The 24,383-nt window shown below is 39.0% G+C and overlaps 1 protein-coding gene across 2 annotated transcripts in view; it reads left to right on the top strand.

Annotated features, from left to right (window-relative positions):
* Window positions 1–7,866: 7,866 nt before the first annotated feature.
* Window positions 7,867–24,383, top strand: part of SOGA3 (SOGA family member 3) — a 44,441-nt gene continuing 27,924 nt past the window's right edge. The window contains exons 1-4 of one of the 2 annotated variants that reach the window (XM_032407907.1): window positions 7,867–7,970; window positions 9,885–11,065; window positions 11,523–11,747; window positions 13,567–13,725. In XM_032407907.1, coding sequence (XP_032263798.1) covers window positions 9,980–11,065; window positions 11,523–11,747; window positions 13,567–13,725 — 1,470 coding nt within the window. In that variant the 5' untranslated portion in view covers window positions 7,867–7,970; window positions 9,885–9,979. The remainder of the gene's footprint in view (window positions 7,971–9,884; window positions 11,066–11,522; window positions 11,748–13,566; window positions 13,726–24,383) is intronic. The other variant, XM_032407908.1, reaches the window with a different exon arrangement.

A 24,383-nucleotide genomic window follows, 5' to 3' on the forward strand; every position in this document is an offset into this window, starting at 1 on the left:
CAAGTATGTTTATTTATATTTCCTTTTTTACTAATAAGGTTGAGTGTATTTTCTATGTTTATGGGCCCTTCACATTGTTCTTCTGTAATTGCTTATTCGTGTCTTTTGACCATTTTTTTTCTTTTAAGCTGTCAATTTTTTTCTTACTGATTTGGAGGAACACCTTGAGATATTCTGGATGCTAATCTTTTGTTGTCATATATTTGAAACTCTCATGACTTACCTTTTAACTTTTTTCACATTATCTTTTGATGAACAGAAATTCTTATGTTTAATAAAGTCTAATATACTAATCTTCCTATTTGTGTTATGCACTTTTTGAATCTTCTTTTTTTATCCTTCTTCATCCCAGACTAAAAAAAATACAGTCTCCTAAACTTTTTTTTTAAAGTGTTAAGGTTTTGCCTTTCATATTTTAGTCATAAATCCATTGTCAGGTGGTTTCTGTTTATGAGCCAATATTGTGATCCCATTTATTTTGTTTCCATAGACTTTGTCATTTGTCTTAGTACCATTTATTGAATAATCCATCATTTTCCTGCTGACTTTAATGCCACCTCAGTTACTTACCAGCTCTGTTTCTCTAGTTTCTCTATCCCTGAGCCAATAACATACTAAGTATAAAGTTTAAATATCAATATCTTATAGGGCATGTTAACTCATTGTATCATGGTTATTCTTGACCTTGACACTTCACATATAAGAATCAAGTTGCTAAAGTTCAAAAAATAAATTTTGGGATTTTGATTGGCAATCTCTGAACTATAATAAACTATTAATTCTTTATTAATCAATTAGAAAAAAATATTTGGGATACTGAGTCCTCCTATCAACATTTATTAATGTCAGCCTATTAGTTGACTTAGGACTTATTTAATTTTTCTGAATAAGAGTTTATCATTTTCTTCAAAAAGGTATTACACATTCTTATTTCATTTATTAATACACATATTATCTATTTTGTAGTTATAATAATACATATCCCTTTAAATAATGTTATTGGTATAATGACATGGATTATAAGTTGATTCTTTTATTACACAACAAACAATTCTCTCTCCCTAGTATCAGTAATTTATCTGCATTCTTTAGGACATTTTTGGGGTCAGTAATAATATCAATAATCATATCATCTAAAGTGATTATTATTTTTACTTCCATTGCAATTCTTTTTTTTTTAAGATTATTTATTTGAGAGAGAGAGGGGGAGAACACAAAGGGAGAGTGAGAGGGAGAAGCAGACTCCCCACTGAGCAGAGAGCCCAATGTGAGACTCAATCCCAGGACCCTGGGATCATGACCTCACCTGAAGGCAGATGCTTAACTGACTGAGCTACCCAGGTGCCTGCAATTCTTTGTTTGTTTGTTTTTTTAAGATTTATTAATTTATTTTAGAGAGAGAGAGGATGTGAGCAGTGGGAAGGAGAGAGGGAGAGAGAGAATCTCAAGCAGACCTGAGCCAAGTGTGGAGCCTGACGTGGGGCTCGATCTCACCCCCCTGAAATGATGACCTGAGCCAAAATCAGGAGTCAGACACTCAACCCACTGAGCCACCCAGGCACCCCTCCATTGCAATTCTCAAACCAAATTTTTCTTTTACTGTTACTGTGGAATCTCCAGTACAATATTGAATACAAATAGTGATAGTAGTCTTTCATGTCTTCTAATTTCCCAAATGAAACATTTTTAATAAATCATCAAGTATGCTGTTTGCTATAGATAGTTTTTGTAGATACACCATATCAAGATGAGAATGTTCTCCTTTATTCTTAACTTAGTAATATTCCATTATCACTATTTCTATTCAATATTGTACCAGAAGTCCTAGCCAGTATCATTAAATGAGAAAAATAAATTTAAGGCAAAAGAATTGGAAAGAAGAAAATTAACATCATTATGTTTACATGATGTAATTATCTACTTACAAAATGATTCTACCAAAAAATTGGAAATGATAGAAGAATACAGCAAGATATGTGCATACATGTAAGGTCATTATACACAAGTCCGTTGCCATTCTATACATTAACAACACGCAATTAAGAAATATGCTTATGGATGGAACTAGAGAGTATTATGTTAAGCGAAATAGTTCAATCAGAGAAAGACAAATACCATGTGATTTCACTCATATGTGGAATTTAAGAAACAAAAGAAATGAGCAAAGGTAAAAAGAGAGAGAGAGAGAGAGCGGCAAACCAAGAAACAGACTCTTAACTATAGAGAATAAACTGATTGTTACCAGAAGGGAAGAGGGTGGAGGGCTGAGAATAGGTGATGGGAATTAAGGAGCACTTGTGATTAGTACTGGGTTATGTATGGAAGTGTTGAATCACCATATTGTACACCTGAAACTAATACTACAATGTATGTTAACTGGAATTTAAATAAAAACTTTAAAAAATGTGCTTAAAAGAAGACACTTTCAGCAATAGCATTAAAATATCAAATACTTAGGAATGAATCTAACAAAGGATGTGTAAGCTCTTTGGGAAAACAAAAAAGATTATTCAGGTTCAGAAAGACAATCTAATTGAATAAAAAGATGTACCATGTTAATGTAGAGGTAAAATTCATATCATAAAAATGATAAAACCTTCAATTGATTAATATGCAATCCAATGAAAATGCCCATAGAGAAAATTCATTACTAGTATTGAAAGAAATATCTAAAAAATGTATGCTTTTTCTGAAAATAGAAATTTTAAGATCTCTATCATACATGAAAAATATGAGTTTGTGAGAAACAGTAATTTTAAAGTCTTTGAGTTATTGATCATATTATTGCTTATTGTGATAAATATCTTTTTTATTTTAATTGAGGTATAGCTGACATATAGCATTAGATTCATTTCATGTGTACAACATATTGATTCAACAATTATGTACATGACAAAATGCTCACCATGGTAAGTGTAGTTACCATCTGTTACCATACAAAATTATTACAATATCATTGACTATATTCCCAATGCTGTACTTTTCATCCCTGTGACTCATTTATTTTACAACTAGAAGTTTATACTTCTTAATCCCCTTCACCTATTTTGCCTATACCCCCACCCTCTCCCCTCTGGCAACCACCAGTGCGTTCTCTGTATTTATGACTCAATTTCTGTTTTGTTTGTTTTGGTTTTTAGATTCTATATACAAGTGAAATTATATGGTATGTGTCTTTCTCTGTCTGACTTACCTCTTACTTACTTGTGCTGATTATCTTATATTTGACTCCTCCAACCAGGAGGTTGGCCTCAGTGGATCACATCAAATACCTCCATAGGCCTCTGGATTTAATTGGATCAGCCAAAGGAGACCCCCAGCAGGAGACCAGAGTCAGGGAGGACAGTGAGGTCATCTTGAGCTAATTATGTCAGCCAGTAGAAAATCACTGTTCTCAAGTGGCATGCTCTACACAAATTTATTTTTCTGGGTTCCAATGACCACTCTGTCCCCTCCTCTTTTTAATACTATTGCCAATGGTGTCTCTCTCTCTCTCTCTCTTTTTTTTTTTTTTTACAAAGTGTGCTGATAACTCCTCCCTGGTATTTAACCCCAAGTTATTGAAGTATCCATTGTGGCTTTTCCTATATCCAATGTACATCTCATAAATAGTCTCATTGTAAATAAACCCTCTTCAAATTATCTTAAATTGAGTATGTCTGAGTGAACATTTACGTACAATAAATATCACAGTGAATAATAAATCAAGTCAAAGTAATCTAGGATCATCAGATAAAAGAGTACCCTGGCGCACCTGGGTGGCTCAGTTGGCTGAGCACCCACCTCTTAATTTCTATTCAGGTCATGATCTCGAGGTCAGGAAGGAGACCCACATTGGGCTCCATGCTCATTGCAGAGTCTGCTCAGATTCTTTCTCTCTGCCCCTCACCACTCTCATTCTCTCTCTCTCAAATAAATAAATAAAATATTAAAAGAAAAAAAAGAGCACCCTGATCTTTGCATAGCATATTACAGGATCCAAAACTTTAGTGACTAGACATTGAATAAAAACCTCACTAATATTTAAGAACAACAAGAAAACAGGATAATAGAATATAAAATATAGGTGGCATTTTGCTTATTTTTCTATAACTGGATCAACTAAATATTAAATATTACTTTTGCCTCTTATTTAACAAATATTCAGGCATATAATAATGTAAAAAATGAGCAGATCCATTTACCATTAGTAGAATCTTTGCTTGATTATGTCTATGCAGAGGAGGACCCTTAGATACTTTTTTAAGACAGCGTGGGGGAAGGTAGGAGGCAAAAATTAAAAACTTGTGCTAAAATTTCCTAGTGAAATACATGGTAACTTAGGATGCCATTCTTGTTGGTCTGGCATAATGAGAATTAGCCTACTATCCTTATATTAGGTCAGTTTAATTATTGATGATGGAGGATTTAGAGGTGAGATAAAGGGTTATTAAAACACTGCTATAAAAAATTGACCATTTTGATATTAGGGGAAATTTAATGTAATCTTAAATATACATAGCATTTACATAATAACTAGCAGACTTGTTAAAAATTTCCACTAAGATTAAGATTGAAATTTGTACTAAGTTGAAATCAAATATCTGACAGAATTTTGGCTGTGGTGAGTCCCTAGACATTGGCTTGAATTACCAAGGGTGAATATTCATGAGCATTTATAGAAGTAATGCAACAGAATTTTGACTATGCAATACCTAACTGCAAACTTACACAACAGCAAATGCATGAGTAACTAAAGCATTCATAGTACAGTAGCAATTTCTGCCATTCATAAAGCAGCCTGAATCCAATATATGAATTGACTAGTTTTTGGTCACAGTGTTAAGTTACAACATATGTACATTTACTTTGAGAAATTGTAGCATAGAAATTAGGCAAAAGAGAATATATAATATGGTTTGGGTAATCTGCATAGACATAAAAAGATGAACCAGATGTTTATAACCCAAGGAGCCTATGATTCATAAATCATTATCTAAAATGTAATCCAGAGAACAAATGCAGTTTGTGACTGCATACATATGTCAGTAAAAGTCAAGGTCAATCAGCCTTGATTTTTTTTTTTTTAAGTCCTGGTATGAAAAAGAGGCATGTGGGAAGAACATAAAAAGCAGACTTGATATAAGAGAGGACCCCAAGTTCAAGTTCTGATTGTGAAATTTAACTTAAGTAAGTCACTTACCATCTCAAACTGAGTTACTCCATGTTTTAAGTGGAGAAAATAGTATCTACTTCACAGTATTTTAAGCATACAAAGTGAAAGGGTCTCGCAACCTGTAAAGCTATATAAAGATACCTTTATAAGTTAAAGTCTCGAGAATCAAAGGGTAGATATTTTAAGGTATGTATTTAAGGACTTTGAAATTGAGACTTTAGCCTTCTTCCCTCGATTGAAGATGCACATCATGCTGTGCAACAGAGCGGATGATTCATTATTACAGAATTAAAAGGTCAGTTGACCTGTCCGCTTCTGAAACACAGTAAAAATAATACTGAAGCTTTTCTAAATTCTGACAAATCCTTGAATAATCACCTTTGGGGTTTGCTTAATTGAGTAAATACAATTTTAACTAGCAAATAAAAGAATAATTTTCTAGTTCAAAAGTTCTTATGGCATATTTACATGAGTAGAGAAGCATCTTAATATTGCTTATTCTTATTCTTTATTAGTAGTCTTCAACCTTGAAATTACATAATACTAAATTATGAAATGACATATTTAAGCACAGTGACTACTTGATTTAAGCAGGCATGATAATAAATTCTTGGTTTTATTAGACTTTTTAAGTTATTAATTATACTGAAATAAATAATACTACCTTAGGAAAAAAACTGAAATATAGATAACTGAACACAGTACAAGTTCTTAGAGAAGTAGGACCAGGTACATTTATGTCCATAGACTATGTTTATAATATCATTATTTTAGTTGTAAAGATCAATCTGAAAAAAATATTTTTATCCAATTTATCCACTTTGATTGAATGAGACCTGTGGATCTTGGTATTTCTTAAGGAAATTACAACTCAAGTTTGGTACATAATGACAAGTTGTCTAATATAAATTCCAAATAAGTTGTGATTATATTTTACTTTGCTTTTTTTCCCCCTTAGTTTTGTAGCCTAGTCGAGGTCTGAGCTATTCCTTATAGATGTCACAGATACCACATTTCCACTTTTAAAAACTACACAAAGGATTTATGGAAATTATCCCGATTCCTTTCAATATGCTTGAGCCTCCCAGACAGGAAGTATTTGTTTTATCTTTGCATACTTAGCACCTTGGACAGTGCCAGGCATAAAATAGGCTCTTATCTATTCTAGAGCAGATGAATACATGAATGTTTTTGTTTTATAGATCGCTGGAGCTACTAATCATCAGGGCTTAAACATCTTTTTATTTTGCAGTAATTATGTTGCTTGTATGCAAACTATTCTTAAGTTGTTTTTATTTCATTTTTAATGCAAGATGTTACACTCAGAAAATAAAATCTCTTGCACTAAAATTCATGTTAGCATAAAAAATAATATATTGACCTTTTACCTACAAAACCACATATTAATATGAGAAAAATTTGGAACAAAAAATACCCTTTCTAAAGCAGTGTTTACTTTTATTCTCATCCTCAAGTTCACCAAGGAATTCTTTGAGGTACGAGGGAGACCTTCATACTAACCCTCCCTTCCCCCAAAAAAAACTGGAAGGAAAAAGAATTTTCCAGTCGGATTTTAAAAACATTATTGTGGAACAGTATGGATTAGTGTGCATTGTAAAGACATATATTCTGAATTCCCTCTTTTCCTCCCTGAATTTCCTTTAATTTCCTATTTTATAAATACACTCCGTGATTCCTGTTAACCATATGCACTACAATAAAGATTATGGATTCTAGCAATTGCTTCTTGTATTCCCAGTAGAAACTAGAACTTAGTAAAGGAAAGAATATATACCGAGGGCAACCTCGGCTGTAAATGATCTCTGTAAACCGATATTTATTCGGTTTGCACTAAATTGGTGGTGGTATCACAAGAGCCCTTTGTCCCTGGGACGGTGGGTCTGGCAACCATTATCTACTCGGGAAAGCGACGTCTGATGACTCCGCCCGGGCTGGGGGTGGGGAGGGTGCACCGCGTGGAGAGCTCTACGAGAATTAAAGTGAGCGAACAAAGAGAACTCCCAGCAGCCGCCCGCCAGCTCCTTGCAGCTGCATCAGGAGACGTCAGTCACGCCCGGAAGGCTGTTCGAATACGCCTCCCAGAGAAAAGAGCTCAAGTAAATAATTGATGGAGATTGATCCGCCCAGGACAAAGCTTTGCAGAAAACCAGTGGATCCGATTTCGAGTGGTTTTGGAACCCCTGCCAAGTACAGGATATGGGAGCCCAGCACGGACTTTGAGTGCGGCTACGGATCTTCCATCTCGGGTGTGGCTCCGACCTTTTTGTCTTCTTGCCACCTCCCCTATCACCCCCCGCCCCCCGGCCCGTCCCCGCCTTCGTCTCTTTCCTCTTGAAAGTAGCCTCTCTTTGGTTACTTCTACCCTATCCTCCCTTGCAATCCCGCCCTCTCCCCTGCCCAGTCCGGTGAGGTCAGCTCATGAATATCAGTGCACTTCCTGAGGAGCGTCTGGCACCGCTTGGTACCTCGCGCGTTCGCCTGCCCGGAGCCGCAGCTCCAGCCGAATCGCTGCCCGCGGGAAGTAACCGGCTCTGGGGGCCGCCGAACCTTCACGTTAACGCCATTGTTTGGGGAAATCGAGTGGGTGTGGAACCGGGGCGAGAGGGCCCAAAGTCGTGCTCAGCCAAAAAGTCGCATATAATACTACGAAGTTAAACTTTCCTTGTCTTTAAAAGACAAAAAAAAAAAAAAAAAAAAAAAAAAAATTAAAAAAATAAACCCTGAGGTCGCCGGAGGATCAGAAGGAAAGCGCTGATGATTTGCATCAACTTCGAAACATCGCATCTGCAGAGAAGTGAGCAGTTCTTCTGGATTTCTAAAGGGATGGGGATGAGAGATGGGGTGGGTCAGTGGGCAGATAAAATATGAGATGAAAATTGTTGGTTTGTGCCCATCCGGGGTTGCTTGGTTGGCGATTTCCACGGGGGAAGCCTTGAAGAGGCACAGCATCTTGTCACTTTGTGAGAATCACGTGACAGCTTGGTACCTTTGGTTGTGGGAGCCGAGTTCTGGAACCTGAGCTTTCTCCTGGTTTAGAGCTGTCTGGGGCCGAATTTAAACGTTGTCAGGTGGCTCTCAGCTCCTGAGTGATTATGCCTAATTCAAAACAAAAGTAAGGTTGCATTATTGGCAATATATTGGCAATATAGCTTGTTTAAGTGGTCCACATTATTGTGACCCATGCCATTGAACTAGGCCAGACATTCTAGGAGCATGTGGCTCTGGAGAACATGTAGAAAATAAGTTGGTGGATAACTTTTTCCCCCTTAGTGACTTCTTTGTTCGCAATTATTTTTTAAACAGTTGGAAGGAGATCCCAAAAAGAGAAAGGTGCAGAAGGAAACTTCCAGTAATATTTATTCATAAAATGAGGAATTGCTGCATGTTCACTAAGTTATGATACTTAAAATGGACAATAACAGTAATAATCCTAGTAAAATAACTGGCAAGCATCTCCTCTCCTAATAGGAGGATTTTTTTTCTTTTTTTAAGGAGAACTTTCTGCCTAGTCATACCCTTTTCAGTGCTTTAAAGAGAGATGATAGCTCTAAGGAAAAAACACCAAACTGACAGCTGATCAGGTAGCTGGATCACTAGGGAGAAGAACACAGGAGGCATTGGCTTGCTATTTTCCAGATTTTAAAAGCTAGTGATAGTTTTATCTTGGAGAAAATACACAATAGAGACCTATGGTGCCACCATGAATAAGGATGCACCAGGTTTCTTGGGTGCAGGGTCATTCTGTCTCAGAATTTGGCCCCATAGGAGGAACCAGGCACTTTAAAAGTACAACTTTACCTCTGATATAAACTTTACCTATGATATATACCATGTAATAAGATGTTTAAAAATGAAAATATTTTCTATCTGGCAATTACATTTAAAACTAAAATGACTCACAAGAACTATAAAATTCAGATAAATGTGGAAGTCATCACCTATAATTTAAGAAATTGTGCAGAGCCGCCAATAAACTTTTCCAAAAGTATTTTAAAAATTATTTACCAAAGCTTAAAGAAGAACACTTTTAGGGTTACTAATAACTAAACCATATAGATGATTCTGAATGCCATTACTTTCTTAAACTGAAGTTGATTTAAAGTCATTCATTACTTTTATTTTAGTTCTAGACTAAAGGAAAATGGGTGCATTTCTCTAACCAAGAGCAACATTAAGAGTCAGAGCTGTCTGAGACAAGTACCATGTATCCACAGCAAATTTCCTCTAGGAACCTACATCATAACCCCTTTCCTCTAATTGAGAATAGTAATTAAATAAAATGTTCTCTACTAAACTGGGTTTTAAGGAGGAAAACCAAAGTTAAAAAAGCAGGGTATTCAACTCTAGCGTGTGAACATCTCCTTTTCCTTCTGAAGCTTCTTCCTGACTTTATCCCCTCACCTTTTTTTTTTTTAAATCTCCCTTCCAATCAATTCCTTTCTGACCCATATCTCACCATTGCCAGAACCTGCTACCGTGAGAATGTTAGGCTCAGCTGCTTTCAGATCATCATGGAGTGAAATGGAGACGGTGCCTCCCTGGGCAAAATGAGAATTGACTATTCTGCATCCTATTCCTAAACTCAAGGCTTTTATTAAGTGCTTTCCAAATGTCACGATTTTCTAGGGCTTCTCTTTTATGGGGAAATCACCCTTTGCTCTGTAACAATGCAGACATGTTGTGTGCTTCCCTTCTATTTCTATCCCAGATTAGAAAGGGAGGTTGGCGGATTTGAGGAGGGAGAAGAATGATCTGGTGATGGACCATTCTAAATCTCATCTGGTAGATTCTTCCTAGACCGCCATGAGTCAGCCACCGATGGGGGGCGCTGCCCCTGCCACAGCCACAGCTTCTGCGGCCGCCTCTGCCACTGAGGCTCGACTGCACCCAGAGGGCAGCAGCAGAAAACAGCAGCGTGCTCAATCACCTGCCAGACTAAGGGACAATTCGGTCCGACAGACGACCGCGACCACCCGGTCTCCCGTGGGGGCCGGCACGAGACTCAACTCTGTTCGACAGCAGCAGCTGCAGCAGCAGCAGGGCAACAAGACTGGGAGCCGCTCAGTACCCCCGACAAGCGCCCGCGGAGGCGGGGCGGAGAAGGCTGCGCCCCTGGCGCCCAAAGGGGCAGCGCCGGGAGCTGTCCATCTCGCGGCTGGTGCTGAAGCGGCCCCCGCGGCGACCCTGGCCCCGGTGGGCGTCAGGAGGCCTGGCCCGTCGGAGGAGCCATCCCGGGAGCTAGAGCCAGTGTCCGCCAAACTCGGGGAACCCCCTCCACTCGGGGAAGGAGGAGGAGGGGGTGGGGAAGGAGGAGGAGCCGGCGGCGGCTCCGGGGAAAGGGAGGGGGGCGCTCCGCAGCCGCCGCCGCCGCCCAGGGGCTGGCGAGGGAAAGGCGTACGCGCTCAGCAGAGGGGCGGCAGCGGCGGGGAGGGGGCCTCCCCTTCACCATCCTCCTCTGCGGGCAAAACCCCAGGCCCCGGCAGCAGAAACTCCGGAAGCGGTGTTGTGGGGGGCGGCAGCGGTGGCGGTGGGAGCTACTGGAAGGAAGGATGTCTGCAGTCTGAGCTCATCCAGTTCCACCTCAAGAAGGAGCGGGCGGCAGCGGCGGCAGCCGCGGCTCAGATGCACACTAAGAACGGCGGCAGCAGCAGCCGCAGCTCCCCGGTCGCTGGCGCCCCTGCCATTTGCGAGCCTCTTGCAGTCCCTTCCGTCTCCCCAATGGCGGCGGCAGCGGAGGGCCCCCAGCAGAGCGCCGAGGGCAGCGCGAGTGGAGGGAGCATGCAGGCGGCGGCGCCTCCTTCGTCGCAGCCGCACCCGCAGCAGCTCCAGGAGCAGGAAGAAATGCAGGAGGAGATGGAGAAGCTGAGAGAGGAAAACGAGACTCTCAAGGTGAGAAGGGTGGGGGGAACCCGGTGGGGGAGGGGCGGTGTGGGCCTCGGAGGATTAGGGCGTGTCCCGCGAGGGTGAGAGGCTGTTAACCTGTTAGGGAGCCTTAAAGAGGGAAGGGAACAGGAAACCAGAGGAGGGGGCTCCTAGGCCTTTTCTAGATTTAAAACGGCCTAAGATTAGTAGCCTCCAGGTCTTAATTTAAATCCAAATTTGGGCCTTCGTTTCTCTAATTATCATGGTTTGTCCCACTTTTTCATGGAGAGAGAGTAGGAGAGTTCGAGAAGGCCCAAAGAAGGCCCGTTTTTCTAGTTTCTTCTTCATTCAGCTCTGTCACTCCTGTCTCATGGAGAGGGGGCAATAAAACTGAGCATTTGGAGTTGGAATGGGGTGCATACGGTGCATGTCCGGGTGGCAGGGGGCGAGGTTAATTTTGACCCGCGGCCTGTCACCGCCTCAGAACGAGATTGATGAGCTGAGGACCGAGATGGACGAGATGAGGGACACTTTCTTCGAGGAGGATGCCTGTCAACTGCAGGAAATGCGCCACGAGTTGGAGAGAGCCAACAAAAACTGCCGGATCCTGCAGTACCGCCTCCGCAAAGCCGAGCGCAAAAGGCTCCGCTACGCACAGACTGGGGAAATCGACGGGGAGCTGTTGCGCAGCCTGGAGCAGGACCTCAAGGTCTGTGGAGCCGGGGCTGGGGGGAGCGGGGGCGCGGGGCAGGGGCTGCATGTAGGACCTCTTTGCGAGGAAAGGCCTTCACTGGTCATTAGACACGGAGACACGGAGTTTCGCAGCGCTAACCACGAAATATCAGGTTCCATGCAGGGGAAAGGGAAAAACAGGCCAGTGGGTTTGAAGAGTCCAGTGTGCGTGGAAGGCCTTGCGGAAAGCGAGCTCTGTGGGCTTTCTTGGGAGTAACGGTGACTCTTCCAGAGATGGTGGGAAGAGAGCGCCTCCCCCGGCAGAAACGCGGGCGTGGCAGAGCGCAGATCGTTGCTTGATCGCGCCTCCAGAGGCTGTCTTCCAAGTAAAGGCCAGGTGAAATCAGGCAGTCAAGAGCAGCGCGATGAAGACTCCTGAAGGGAGAGGAATTGAAGGCCAGAACAGGAACAGCGTTGGGAAGATATTAGAGTTAGGGTTTCTCGCTGCAAGTCCCCCTAACCTCCTTCTTCCAGGACTCCTTCCTTTCTGTACTTTGCTAACTCCCTGAAGGAAAATCTGTCCAATTTGCCGCCCCTTTTGGAGAAGTAAAGAGCGAGTGCAGTAAATGAAAGAACCTCATTCTTAATGTGAAGCTGTTCCTTTAGAATTTCCCCCAGTGGATAAATTTTAACCTTGAAATATGTTTTTTAAGTAGGTGTGGTCTGTTCAGTTCAGTTTGTAGGCCGATTCACTGACAATGCAAACCAGTGTTATCTTCATAACCTTGGACAACCAAACATAATTTTAATTATTTTAACTTCCTCAAGATATGAAAATCAAGTGTAATTATCCTATATTTGTTTTAAAGAAAGCTGTGAGAAAACACTTAATGAGAGTCATTGTATTTTTTTTTCTTTTCCTAACAGTGCTCATATGCACCAGGCACTGTGGCAAGCATTTTTATATATATTAACAGTGAGTTATTTCTCTAAATGTTAGCTCAAGACAAAAAAAAAAAAGCACCTATGAGGTTGGGATTATTAATAGCATCATCTTGCTCTTCTTGTATGAACCTTTTACAGAGGTAAAGTGCCCAGCCCCCAGCCCTGGGAATCAGCTAATAGGTGGCCAGGCTGTCTCCCCACCCAGTATAAAACTACAGTCTATGTCCTGAGCCACTACATAATACTACACCAAAGGGTTTTGTTCCAAACCCTAAAATTTCCAAGATGATCTCAAAGCAAAAGGCAAAAATGTACACTGTAAAACAAAACAAAACTTAATCTCAAGGACTGATAGTTTCCTGAAAGTGAGCACCTGACATCATAGGATCAAAATTCAAGCCCCACACCTCACCTGTGAAAACTTCGTTTTCTAGTCTTTAAAATGAGTGATAATAGGAAATATCTAGTGTTGTTGTAGAATTAGAGGAGATATGTGACGTTTCTTTACACATGACAAATCACAGTTGAACATCTATTACCTTGGCGAGTATAGAGGTTAAGGGAACAGAGTGGAGAGCCAGACTACCTGACCACTTGTTAGCTGTGTGACCTTGAGCATATTACTTCACATCTCTGAGACTCCTTTTCCTCATTTATAAAGTAGGAATAGTAATAGTCCCTATATCATGGGATTGTTGTGAGGGCTAAATAATTTATGTATGTGAATGACTTATATATGAAGAATCTGGAAAGATTACTGGTATCTGGTAGAAACAATTTCTGTATTGACTCTTAGTAGTTTTATTTATTTATTTATTTTTGGCTCTTAGTAGTTTTAATGTGAATATAACTTTAGCTCACTTATTGTATTGTCTTTAATTACATATTATTGTTAAAACACTTCAATTTAGGTTGCAAAGGATGTATCTGTGAGACTTCACCACGAATTGGAAAATGTGGAAGAAAAGCGAACAACAACAGAAGATGAAAATGAAAAACTGAGGCAACAGCTTATAGAAGTTGAGATTGCAAAGCAAGCTTTACAGAATGAACTGGAAAAAATGAAGGAGGTTAGTATTTGATTATCTCATGGTATGTTACATATACATTTAGTTCTTTAGAAAAGAATCCCCAGGACTAGTATGACTGTTAAAATAATTCCGTTTTTTAATGATTATAGAACAGTTTGTTGTTCTCACCCAATATACTAACAGACACATGACTTCATACTAAATTAATAAGTAGCAAAGAAAAACTGATGTCAGCCCTGTCTCTAACTTGATATATATGAGCTCTGACTGAGGTTTCATCCTGTCCTCTAAATTTATGGTAAAGAGGGGCGCATGGGTGGCACAGTTGGTTGAGCTGCTGACTGTGGGTTTAGGCTCGGGTCGTGGGATTGAGCCCCGTGTCAGGCTCTGCACTCAGCCTGGAGTCTGCTTGGGTTTCTCCCTCTCCCTCTGCCCCTACCCACCCCCAATAAATAAATAAATAAATAAATCTTTAAAAATAAATAAATAAATTTATGTTAAAGAAATTACACAGCTATACCAAACACAAAGGATGTCAAGAGTATGAAAGACTAAGCCTTGTGTTGAGAAGAAGAACTAGTCTTGTGATTACTACTGAGTGCATAGAACCACAGACTTTTAGGATGAAAGGTCAGAAAAACCATTTAATTGAATCAAATCGAATCAAATTGAATTGAATCAAATAATTGCTTGAATCCTCTTTATGACAAAACCCCCAGATGATCGAATGCTTAGAACATCACCAGTGACTGACCTTTAAGATCTTTTGCATTAGCCAGTTCTGTGACAGCATAGCTCTGTTTAAAGGTTTTCTTTGTTTTGAGTTGAAATCTATTTCATTGTAACCTTGACCAATTCATCTTAGTTCTTACCCTTTAGGGTAGAAGAGTTAAGAGTCCTCTTCCACATCAGGTATTTGAAGTTTCTACCATGTTTCCCCTAAATTGTCTCAAAGAACAAAATTAGTATCAAAGAAAATAATTGGAGGAGAAAAGAAACAGAAAAGATTTATCAAGAAGTAATCAGCTTTGTGATAAGTAGCAACTGAATTAAAATACTCATCTTTGAAAACTGCCTGAGAATGTACATGCGACTTGTGAAAACTATTATTGAGAATTAGCAAATGCACACATGGTCCTCTGGACATTTTCCTCTGCTTAGATATGCAGAATTTAAATGAAAATCCTAATCTTTCTGTGGGCTGAGATATTGCACCTTTCAATGCTATGCTTATCTCAAAATGGTATAAAAATATATATTACCATGTAACAGTGAAAATATCAAGTCTGATTAGGAATATGTGTCAGGAATTTGTATTAAATAGTTTCAGTGTGGTAAACTATTTTGTGATCTAAGTTTCTACTTATTGTTATATTATCCTGATTTAAACATTTTTTAACATGACAAATTAGGGCAAAACCATTTTCATGATATGTAATTCTTGGCTAATACCTAAGGATGGCTGTGTGCTACGGTAGGAAAACATGGAAACTGGGAGCCATGTGACCGTCCTTACCAGTAACTAACTGGGTGACTTACAAGGCTTCAAACTTGCCTCAGTTTATTCACTTGTAAAATGTTGTTTTAATGATTCTCAACATCTCCCACAGCTATCATGACCTTTATCGTGAAATCCAGGACATTATCTTTAAAGAATAGCATAGATTTTTTTTTCCCTTAAGAGATTAACTATGAAATTATGTACGTATATGTTTCTTAAACAATAATGTACAGTTAAAGTCAAAAAATGAAAGTTTAATTTCCAGGAAAAACAATGAAATAGGCAGCTCTATTAGTTTGCTAGGGCTGTTGTAACAAAGTACCAGCAACTGGGTGGTGTAAATAATAGACATTTATTTTCTCACAGTTCTGGCAGCTGGAAGTCCAAAGTCAAGGTGTAGTCAGGTTTACTCCCAATGAAGGCAGGATCTGTTCCAGGCCTCTCTCCTTGGCTTGTAGATGGCTATCTTCATGTTTACATTACATTCTCCCTATAGATGCCTATGTCTAGATTTCCCCTTTTATAGACATCAGTCATTGTAGATTAGGACCTACCTAACTGTAGGTTGTACGTTGTAGATGGACTGCCTCTGTAAAGATCCTATCTCCAAAAAAGGTCACATTCTGTAGTACTTGGGGTTACGACTTCAGCATGTGAATCAAGGGGACCCAATTCATCCTATAACCATAGCAATTAAACACCTTCTTGTAGGCAAGCAAAGAGAAAATTCATTGTCAGTTCCATTAGGGCTCCATTCCATGTTCATACCTCACTTGCTTTCTCCCATATTCCTTGTTTATGCAATTAAGAACATTCAAGTCAAAACAAACTTCATTTGACTCTGAGGAATAAAAGAGAAATACTTTGTGATTTGGTATCATGTGAATGTTTCTTAAGTAAATATCTGAAAATTGGATTTAAGAATGGCATAAGAACTTTCTGATTTCATTCTGTGTCTAGAAAAGGGGAAAATGCCTGTAGACTAACTGTTCATTAGCCAGATAGATGGGACCTCTCCCATTGTAAAATAAAAGCCAGAATAGTCTGGCTACCGGGAAGAAGGGCTAGAACCTGAGAATGTCCTCAGAAGAATCATTGTAGAGATGTATTTCCTTGATTCTGTTCCCTACACCCTTCCCTATAACTATTCTTCCTTCAGGACTCTGACTCTGATTTGGGAAAACACTCTAGTAGCATCAAGCAATGTGGGTATATGTTCATGCCAAAAAGGAAATTCACATTCTCCTTGGAGTTCTAAAAGCCAAACTCCAGTCCCAGATTAGAGACTACAACAACAACAAAAAAAGTGTAGGGGATTTAGGAGCATGTATTCAGGATATCAGCTTCTAAAGTAACCTTTGATTAAAAAGATGGGCTCTACAATAGCATTTCCAGTTTGAGAAGGTGGGTGGCAGTGGAGAAAAGAAATAGAAATAGAGAGGAAGAGCAAGAGAGTGGATGAGAAAGATCTGGGGGATTCTAAATGTAATAAAGGAAAAATGAAAAATATTCTGGCAGGAAAGTTCTGAAATCATTCATTTGAGATTAAGCTTCAGAGTGTTCAGAAAAGTGTCAGGAATAGAAAAGGTAGTTTAAAAATATATTTGGAAATCAGAAATGTTTCATTAAAATGAGATTCTTGTAAAGGTAACTTTGTTATCTTCCAAGAAGATCAATATTAAAACTGAGTTACAATAATAAGTGTCTCACTGTGTGGGGTAGGAGCTGTGACACCTTCAGTTAATCATCTACTTCCTTGGTTGTAAAATGAAAACATATTCAAGTCCTTGGTGAGTGTTAACCACACAACTGTCATCCCTTTGTGGCATTCTAATCAGTGGAGAAAACAGAATGAGGCCAAACTTTCCATTATGAAGAAAAGACACTAGTTATGGAGTAAAATCATAAAATGTTAAGTAGACTATACTAGAGAGAAGCAATCCTCTAACTCCCAGTTTTTAGTTTCTTATATGGAGTCATATAGATGTTGAACAGCACAACTGGGACCAATAGGCCATCTGCTGGAGTTTGGAAACCATTTACTAAGAGTTTAATTGGCTTCAAGGGTTTTGACCAATTGCTGTCAAGGCTAGTGGCTGCACAAGGTCCTATGCACCTGCTCACATCCATCTGCTTATCTTCTTCCTCTGAGAGTACGGAGTAGGCACCAAGGGTAAGAAGAGTTGAGTAGAGGCAGAAAGAGGTAATTAGTTGAGTCTATTGCAACTCATTGCTTGTATTGAAACAGTTGGTATTCTGCCAATTGCAAACAAGAGGGACCTCTTAGGATGCAGCCTTCGAATCTTAATGGTTTTTTCATCCAATTACAAAACATTGATTGCTACCACCACTATGCTTTCTTGCAGTAGAAAAATGCCTTTACTTTTATGTAACTCAGGGAAAATGATGGTCTTTCAGCATCACAAGCAAACAGAGACAGATTTTTACAAAAGTTATTTCATGGAAACTATGACTAGCTCGTAGCATGAATGCCAAGACAGGTTAATGCATAAATAGAATAAAGAGAGGATATGGAGGAGGCTCTGTGAGGGATGAGTCTCTGCTACAGTTAAGTGAAGGTTACTGCCCTTCCTGAAGTCCTGCTGCTGTAGGAAGAAACTTTACTTTGAGAGCTTTGAAACCCTTGTGCTCTTCAGAAGGGAGGGGTCTTCTCATGTCGCCTTTAAGATCTGACACTGGGAGAAGCATTGATGACAGACAGTTGAAGAAAGAAATAACCAACAGAGGACCTTTGAAGATGGAATGGAAGAAAGAGTAATTGAGATGATGATGATAAATGTTTACTTGATCCTTTTTATTTCAGAATCTATCCTCTTTGTGTTGTTTCATCCCTTAACCTCATGCAGGAGTCTTAAAATAATTTTCTTAACTTTTCCTGGTCTTTGCCCTAGAGGGCTCTTAACTTGCCTACTGCAATAGCACTATCTATCTTGGGACTTTTATTTTCTGTGCACTTGGTTAATATATCCTATCAATTACAGTGAACTCTCATTCTAGAACACAAAAATAATTAGTACTATAAATTTTAACAGTAGTGTCTCTTTTTTTTAAGTACATAAAGAATATATCTGTTTACTCAGACTCTCTTTACAGACAGAAAACTTTAATAAACAAATGTTTCTCCTGCGTGTTTACTATTGCCTATTTATTTTTTGATATAAAATAGAGAAATGAGTATAACTTTACTTGGATTTGGTAGGATGTGTTTAAGTTCTTAAGTGCAAAAACGAAATGCTGAGTAATAAATCAGCGAAGCAGCATCCCAAGAGACAGTTTTAAGGGGGAATTTCTTTGGCATTCAAGTATTTTCCCCCCTGGTTCTGGTAGTTGTAATTTGAAAAATAGAAGAGTGGTCACTGATATTTTTAAATGAAATTGCCATAAATATTTCTAAATGCATCAATTAAACACTATTACTTTAGTCGCATCTTCTCAGAGGCAATAGTTTGTTGAGTCACTTAGGCAGGAATAATATGGACTAAATTGAAAGCAGAAAACAATGTGCTTGGTAAACAGAGGAAAGCTTGTTTTCCAGGTTACCGTATGTTGTGAATGTATTTTCAAAGAGGTATTTATTTAGAAATTATAAACTCCATTGGATTTTTTTTCATGAAATTACATAGCAGTTGTATGCACTCTGAAGTGATTCCCAAGACTCAGTCCTGTATTAGTGGCTTTTTTCTTTTACCTGGATGCCAAGCCCCCAGCCAGCAAAAGCAAATCCCTGTTGGTGAGACAATCCCTGTTGGTGGAGTATTTTGTGAAACATATTGAACTTTTATTGTAAACGTCAGATTTCTGTTTATTTAAATGAAGAGCACAAGTGTTTTAAAGCTTTGAAAGTACAGATTCTTCCTATAGCCAGGTTGTGTCTTGGAATTTTGAACTTTATATTCTTAAAGCAGTAAGGCACTGTATTAAATATGAATTTTACCTAATTAAGCATTTCCTTTTGATTATGTATTCAGTTCCCATTTCAAATATCTATTAATTCTGATGTTTGCAATGGCATAGCTTCATAGGAATTGTTCAATAAATGTATGTTGAGGGGCACCTGGGTGGCTCAGTTGGTTAAGCATCTGGCTCTTGATCTCAGCTTAGGTCTTGATCTCAGGGTCGTGAGTTCAAGCCCCACGTTGGGCTCCACACTGGGCATGGAGCCTACTTAAAAAAAAAAAAATGTATGTTGAAATGTCTGTTGCATTTGCTGGTAAACCATATTGATGGGAACTGAGTCTCCAGCCATGGACTCTGCCAGTTTAACAGAGGTCCTGGGGCTCTAGGCTGAACTTAGTGATCTGTGTATGAGAGATGAGCAGCTTATATATGTTTAAATATCTCCATGGAAGTACTTTACTTACACAGGTATTAAAGAGTTGTTTACTTCTCCAACTTCTTTCTCTAACCTACCTTAAAAAGGAATTTGTAATGGTTCTTATTAAATCATAACCCTTGAAATAAGGTTTTAGGGGTACCTGGGTGGCTCAGTTGTTAAGCATCTGCCTTCGGCATAGGTCATGATCCCAGGGTCTTGGGATCAAGTCCCGCATTGGGCTCCCTGCTCAGCGGGAAGCCTGCTTCTCCCTCTCCCACTTGTGTTCCTGCTCTTGTTATCTCTATCTCTGTCAAATAAATAAATAAAATCTTAAAAAAAAAAAAAAGAAAGAAAGAAGGGTTTAAAACTTTGGTCAAGTAAGAATTCTGGGAAGAGTAAAGAAAACTTAATCCAAGGGATGTGCATTGTTGTGAAACAACTCTGAGCTCAGTAGCAATCAAGGCAGGGAGAGAAAAATTGAGAGAAATTACTTCCTAACTGTGACTGGATATGGAGGCAATACCAAGTTTTAGAGGAGGCCTTCAGAGCAACCATGAAGAAAATTCATCCTAGTACAGGGAAATGTTCACGATTATAAACAGACAATCAGTGGATGGCTCACATGACAACCAGTGGATGGCTGAGCCTTTGTAACAACCGTCAGTTCTCATCTATACAATCAATAAATCAAGAATTACACTTTTGCAGAAAATAAAGTTTAGACATTTTGTCATTAGCTGTGAATTTGAGTGCGTTTTTTTAGAAAGTTCACATGTCATGGTGTCTAGAAGGTGACTTTGAGGCCCGCCTGTCATTCCCTGTGACTTTGAACAAATAACTTGAAATGCATAGTCTTTATTCATAAATGTAGAAGTTAACCTAAATACTCTCAAAGGTTCCTATAAAAATGTCATTTTCTACTTTATTATTCATCTCTATTCTCCCCAGAAGTTTTATTTATAGTCAGGTATGCCAGTCTGTTTCACTACTATTATTATTATTACTGTGATTATTTTTTTCATTCATTCAATCAACAGATATTTATTGGATAGTAAATTTATTGCCTACTGTAGTTTGGACATATAGAAGCCACATATAGATGCAAAGACACAGATATCAGGGTGTTGCATTAAACTCAGAGTTTCTACTAAATGAGGGCAGTCATCAGCTAAACATCCAAACATTTTAATTTTGCTATTATTGAAATGATATGACTTCTCTGACATTTTCTGAAGGTTCAAGTCTTTTTGTTTCCAAGCGTATAAAAAAAATCTCTTTGAGGTCACTAGGCTTTTGTGTGTGTGTGACAGAGAAAAACCTCACATAGAACTGACCTCCATTAAACAACCTAGTCTTTTCCTTAAAGGACGCTGATGGGTATAGCTGAGACCCAGCTAGTCCCTGTGGTGCCTTTAGGTTTTGGGGCTGTAATTCACAACATTCTTTTTTTTTTTAATTTAATTTAATTTAATTATGTTATGTTAGTTACCATACAATACATCATGATTTTTTGATGTAGTGTTCTACGATTCATTGTTTTCATATAACACCCAGTGCTCCTTGCAGTACGAGCCCGGTGATGGGTATTAAAGAGGGCACAACATTATTTTCTACCACTCCCCTCTACCCTTGACTGCCTGAGAAGGGCCCTGCTTCTAGTGGTGCAGAAAATAGCATCTCTCTGCCTCAGGATTTTCCTCGAGGCTAAAAACCAAAAACTTTGATCTGACTTTGATTTAGCAAACATTTATTGAGCATATATATAAGTGTATATAACAAGATAACAGTGTAACCGTAAGGGTAGTCCCTGACCTCAAGTTAATTACTTTCTGATAGGAAAGACAGCTTTGTAGAAGTTGCACTTTGACAATATTTACACATGTGCATTACTCTACTGACTACTTCGATGTTCTTTATCTCAGAATGGAAAACTTATGAGGAAGAGGCTGATACTTGCTTTGATCGCTGTAGCATCCTCAACATCCAGTTCAGTGCCTGGCATTTAATCAATTAGACCATATTCTTCTGTAATATAATAACAACTGTTTATTCCATATTTAATTTGTATATATCTTTTTCCCACACTAGACTGTAAACCTCCTGGGAGTAAGAACAGAATCTTGTCTTACTCATCATCGTGTCCACAACAACCAGAAATTGTTGACACAAAGGCCACAAACAATAAATAATTTTGAGTGAGATAATATATGGAAATTAGGAGAGGTGTTTCAGGCCCTATTTTGTGGAGAGAACAAGAAATACGATTCAGAAACAGGGCTCTTTCCGTGGTGTCTATTGTAATACAAACAAGAGAGAGGGAAATGGATGAGGAAATCCAGCCTTTCCCTGCTTCCAGAATTAGAGATTACTTGAGACTTCGCTATCTCCTAGAAACTTCTAGTCCTCTACCTTGCTTCTCTCAAACCTGTTATTCCCCAGAAGCAACAACTCTTCCCTGGAATAAGGTCTCATAGGCTTCCTGGGAGGGGGGAATGAGGACAGGAGCTCGAAAACAAGAGGACAACCCTGACACCTTACACATCAGTTCTGCGTTTGACTTCTATATCCTTTGGTGAGACCATACGAAATGCAGGTTTAGAGAACGAGAGAAGACTGCAGATCTTGTCACTCCCAAAGACTATCCAACTATTTGCTTTAAATCTTCGATGTTTGGGATAGTCAGTTCAGTAGTGATTTGGCTGGACAGATAAGGAAAATTACCCCAGGGCTGCAGCTAGCTACTCAATAGCTACCAGCACTGAGTGCTAATTATTAGCCAGTCACTGTGCCAGAGACTTTATGTATACTGATGTTGTCAATAGTTTCATTTTAGGGGTGCCTGGGTGGCTCAGTCAGTTAAGAGTTCAACTCCTGGTTTCACCTCAGGTCATGATATCATGGGTCCTGGGATCAAGCTCCACGTCTGGCTCCGCGCTCAGCAGGGAGTCTGCTGGAGATTTTTCTCCCTTTTCCCCTCTCCCTATTCTCTCTCTCAGATAAATCTTTTTTAAAAATAGTTTCATTTTAGAGATAAACACTCAAGGCTCACCAAGGTTAATATCACTAGTAAGCAGGCAGGGTCCATACTGGTCTGCCTGCCTCTAAGCCCATAGTCACCACTGGCCAGTGCTGCCCAACTGCACTGTTGGGACTCAGGGTGCCCCTTCACAAGCACCTCTGTCTTCTTCCAGACCCACAAATGACCTGCCCTCTTTAGGGACCTCAGTTCTAGAATCTCCCCAGTTCTGCACCTCTAGCACACATTTGGAAAATGCACTAAGCAAGTATATAGAGAATACTTTCAAGGTGTCCAAAGGAAAACTGTTTCATCTCACAGAAAGGAAATCCTTGCAGAAAAAAAAGAAAAAGAAAGAGGAAGGAAGGAAGAAAGAAAAAGAAGAAAGGAAGGAAGGAAAGAAGAAAGAAAGAAAGAAAAAGACAGAAAGAAAGAAAGAAAGAAAGAAAGAAAGAAAGAAAGAAAGAAAGAAACTGGAAACATAGGGCTAAAAAATGTGTTTTCAGGTCTGTTGATGCCATCTCTTCTTTTTACAGAATTCATACCTGTGTTATTTCAGATAAATCACTAATAGCTGACTCTCGACTTAATCACCTCTTAAAGGAAAATAACAATTTTCCCTCTTCAGTCCATTCGCAAGGACAAACAGAAGAGAGTGTGTGTGGCGTGCCTTATAAACCATAAGGTGGTATAGACATCAGATGCTCTTGTCATTATCACATAGTTCTAGATTCGCTGATTAAGACTTAACTCTTAAAAAGAATGTTTGAGTCCATGAGAGTGAAATTTTAGATGTACCCAGGACTCCAACTCTTTTACACAGGGCTTTGAAACACTTCTGCTTTCTCTTTCCCCAGGAGTGTCTATGACAGTGAAGTCCCACTTTATAGGTCCCTTCACTGTAAAGCCATTCTAACTTCTTCCACGAGGCATGTCCTTAGACCTGACCGCTTCACCATCTAGCACCTCACACCTGCAGAGGCTTGAAGGGACAGTGCAGCTAGACTGTCTGCCCCTGCACCCCCCAACAGGGCTGACCGCTGATTTGTCTGGATAAATGTCTCTCCTACCTTTGCTGCTCTATAAATTTTTTTCTTAAAGAGAAACAGCAGAGAGAGGAGGGCTATTGTATTCAAGCACAAGATACTTGAGATTGTTTCGTGCCTTTTAGTGACTCCATAGATAATTCTACGCTCTCCGAATTTAAGAACCGTATTTCTATTTAATTCACATGGAGAGACTGTTAGATATACAAAAACTGTAAATGCTTGGGCAAGAGAAGAGGTGTTTCAGAAGATGTGATTGCTGTCAGAGGAGCTCATCTTTAGCTCTTAAATTAGAATTTACTCGGTTCCTTTGTTTTCCAATACTTGTTTTACATTTGAGCAAATATAACATGCAATTTCACTGTATATTATGAAGTATTTTCTAAGTTGAAAATTCAGTTATATCTTGAAGATTTTAGACTTCATTGCATTTATAATGGAAATACAATCATTTATTTGATGTCTCCATTTTTACTCCATTTTTACATTTCAGGGTCAGTTAAACTGATTTTTATCCAGATGGTAAATGACATTTGAAGGTGACATTTAAAGATGTCATTTAGCTTCTCTCCTGACATTTTCCATTTTATACTTCTATATTTCACTTAATGGGGCCATTTATATTCAGTGTGATTCAGCTCAGAAGCGCTTAAAATTAAAAATTCAAAATAGTCTATATTCATCTGCTGGCTAGCTCAGTTATTTCCAGTTTGTCTAGCCAATTAATCATGTTGGTAAGTGGTTAATAAAATTAACTACATTATTTTTTCTTTCCTTCACAAAGTAAATGTTCTTACC

The sequence above is a fragment of the Phoca vitulina genome, unplaced genomic scaffold (genome assembly GCF_004348235.1).
Source record: "Phoca vitulina isolate PV1807 unplaced genomic scaffold, GSC_HSeal_1.0 scaffold9, whole genome shotgun sequence".
NCBI classification, from domain to species: domain Eukaryota; kingdom Metazoa; phylum Chordata; class Mammalia; order Carnivora; family Phocidae; genus Phoca; species Phoca vitulina.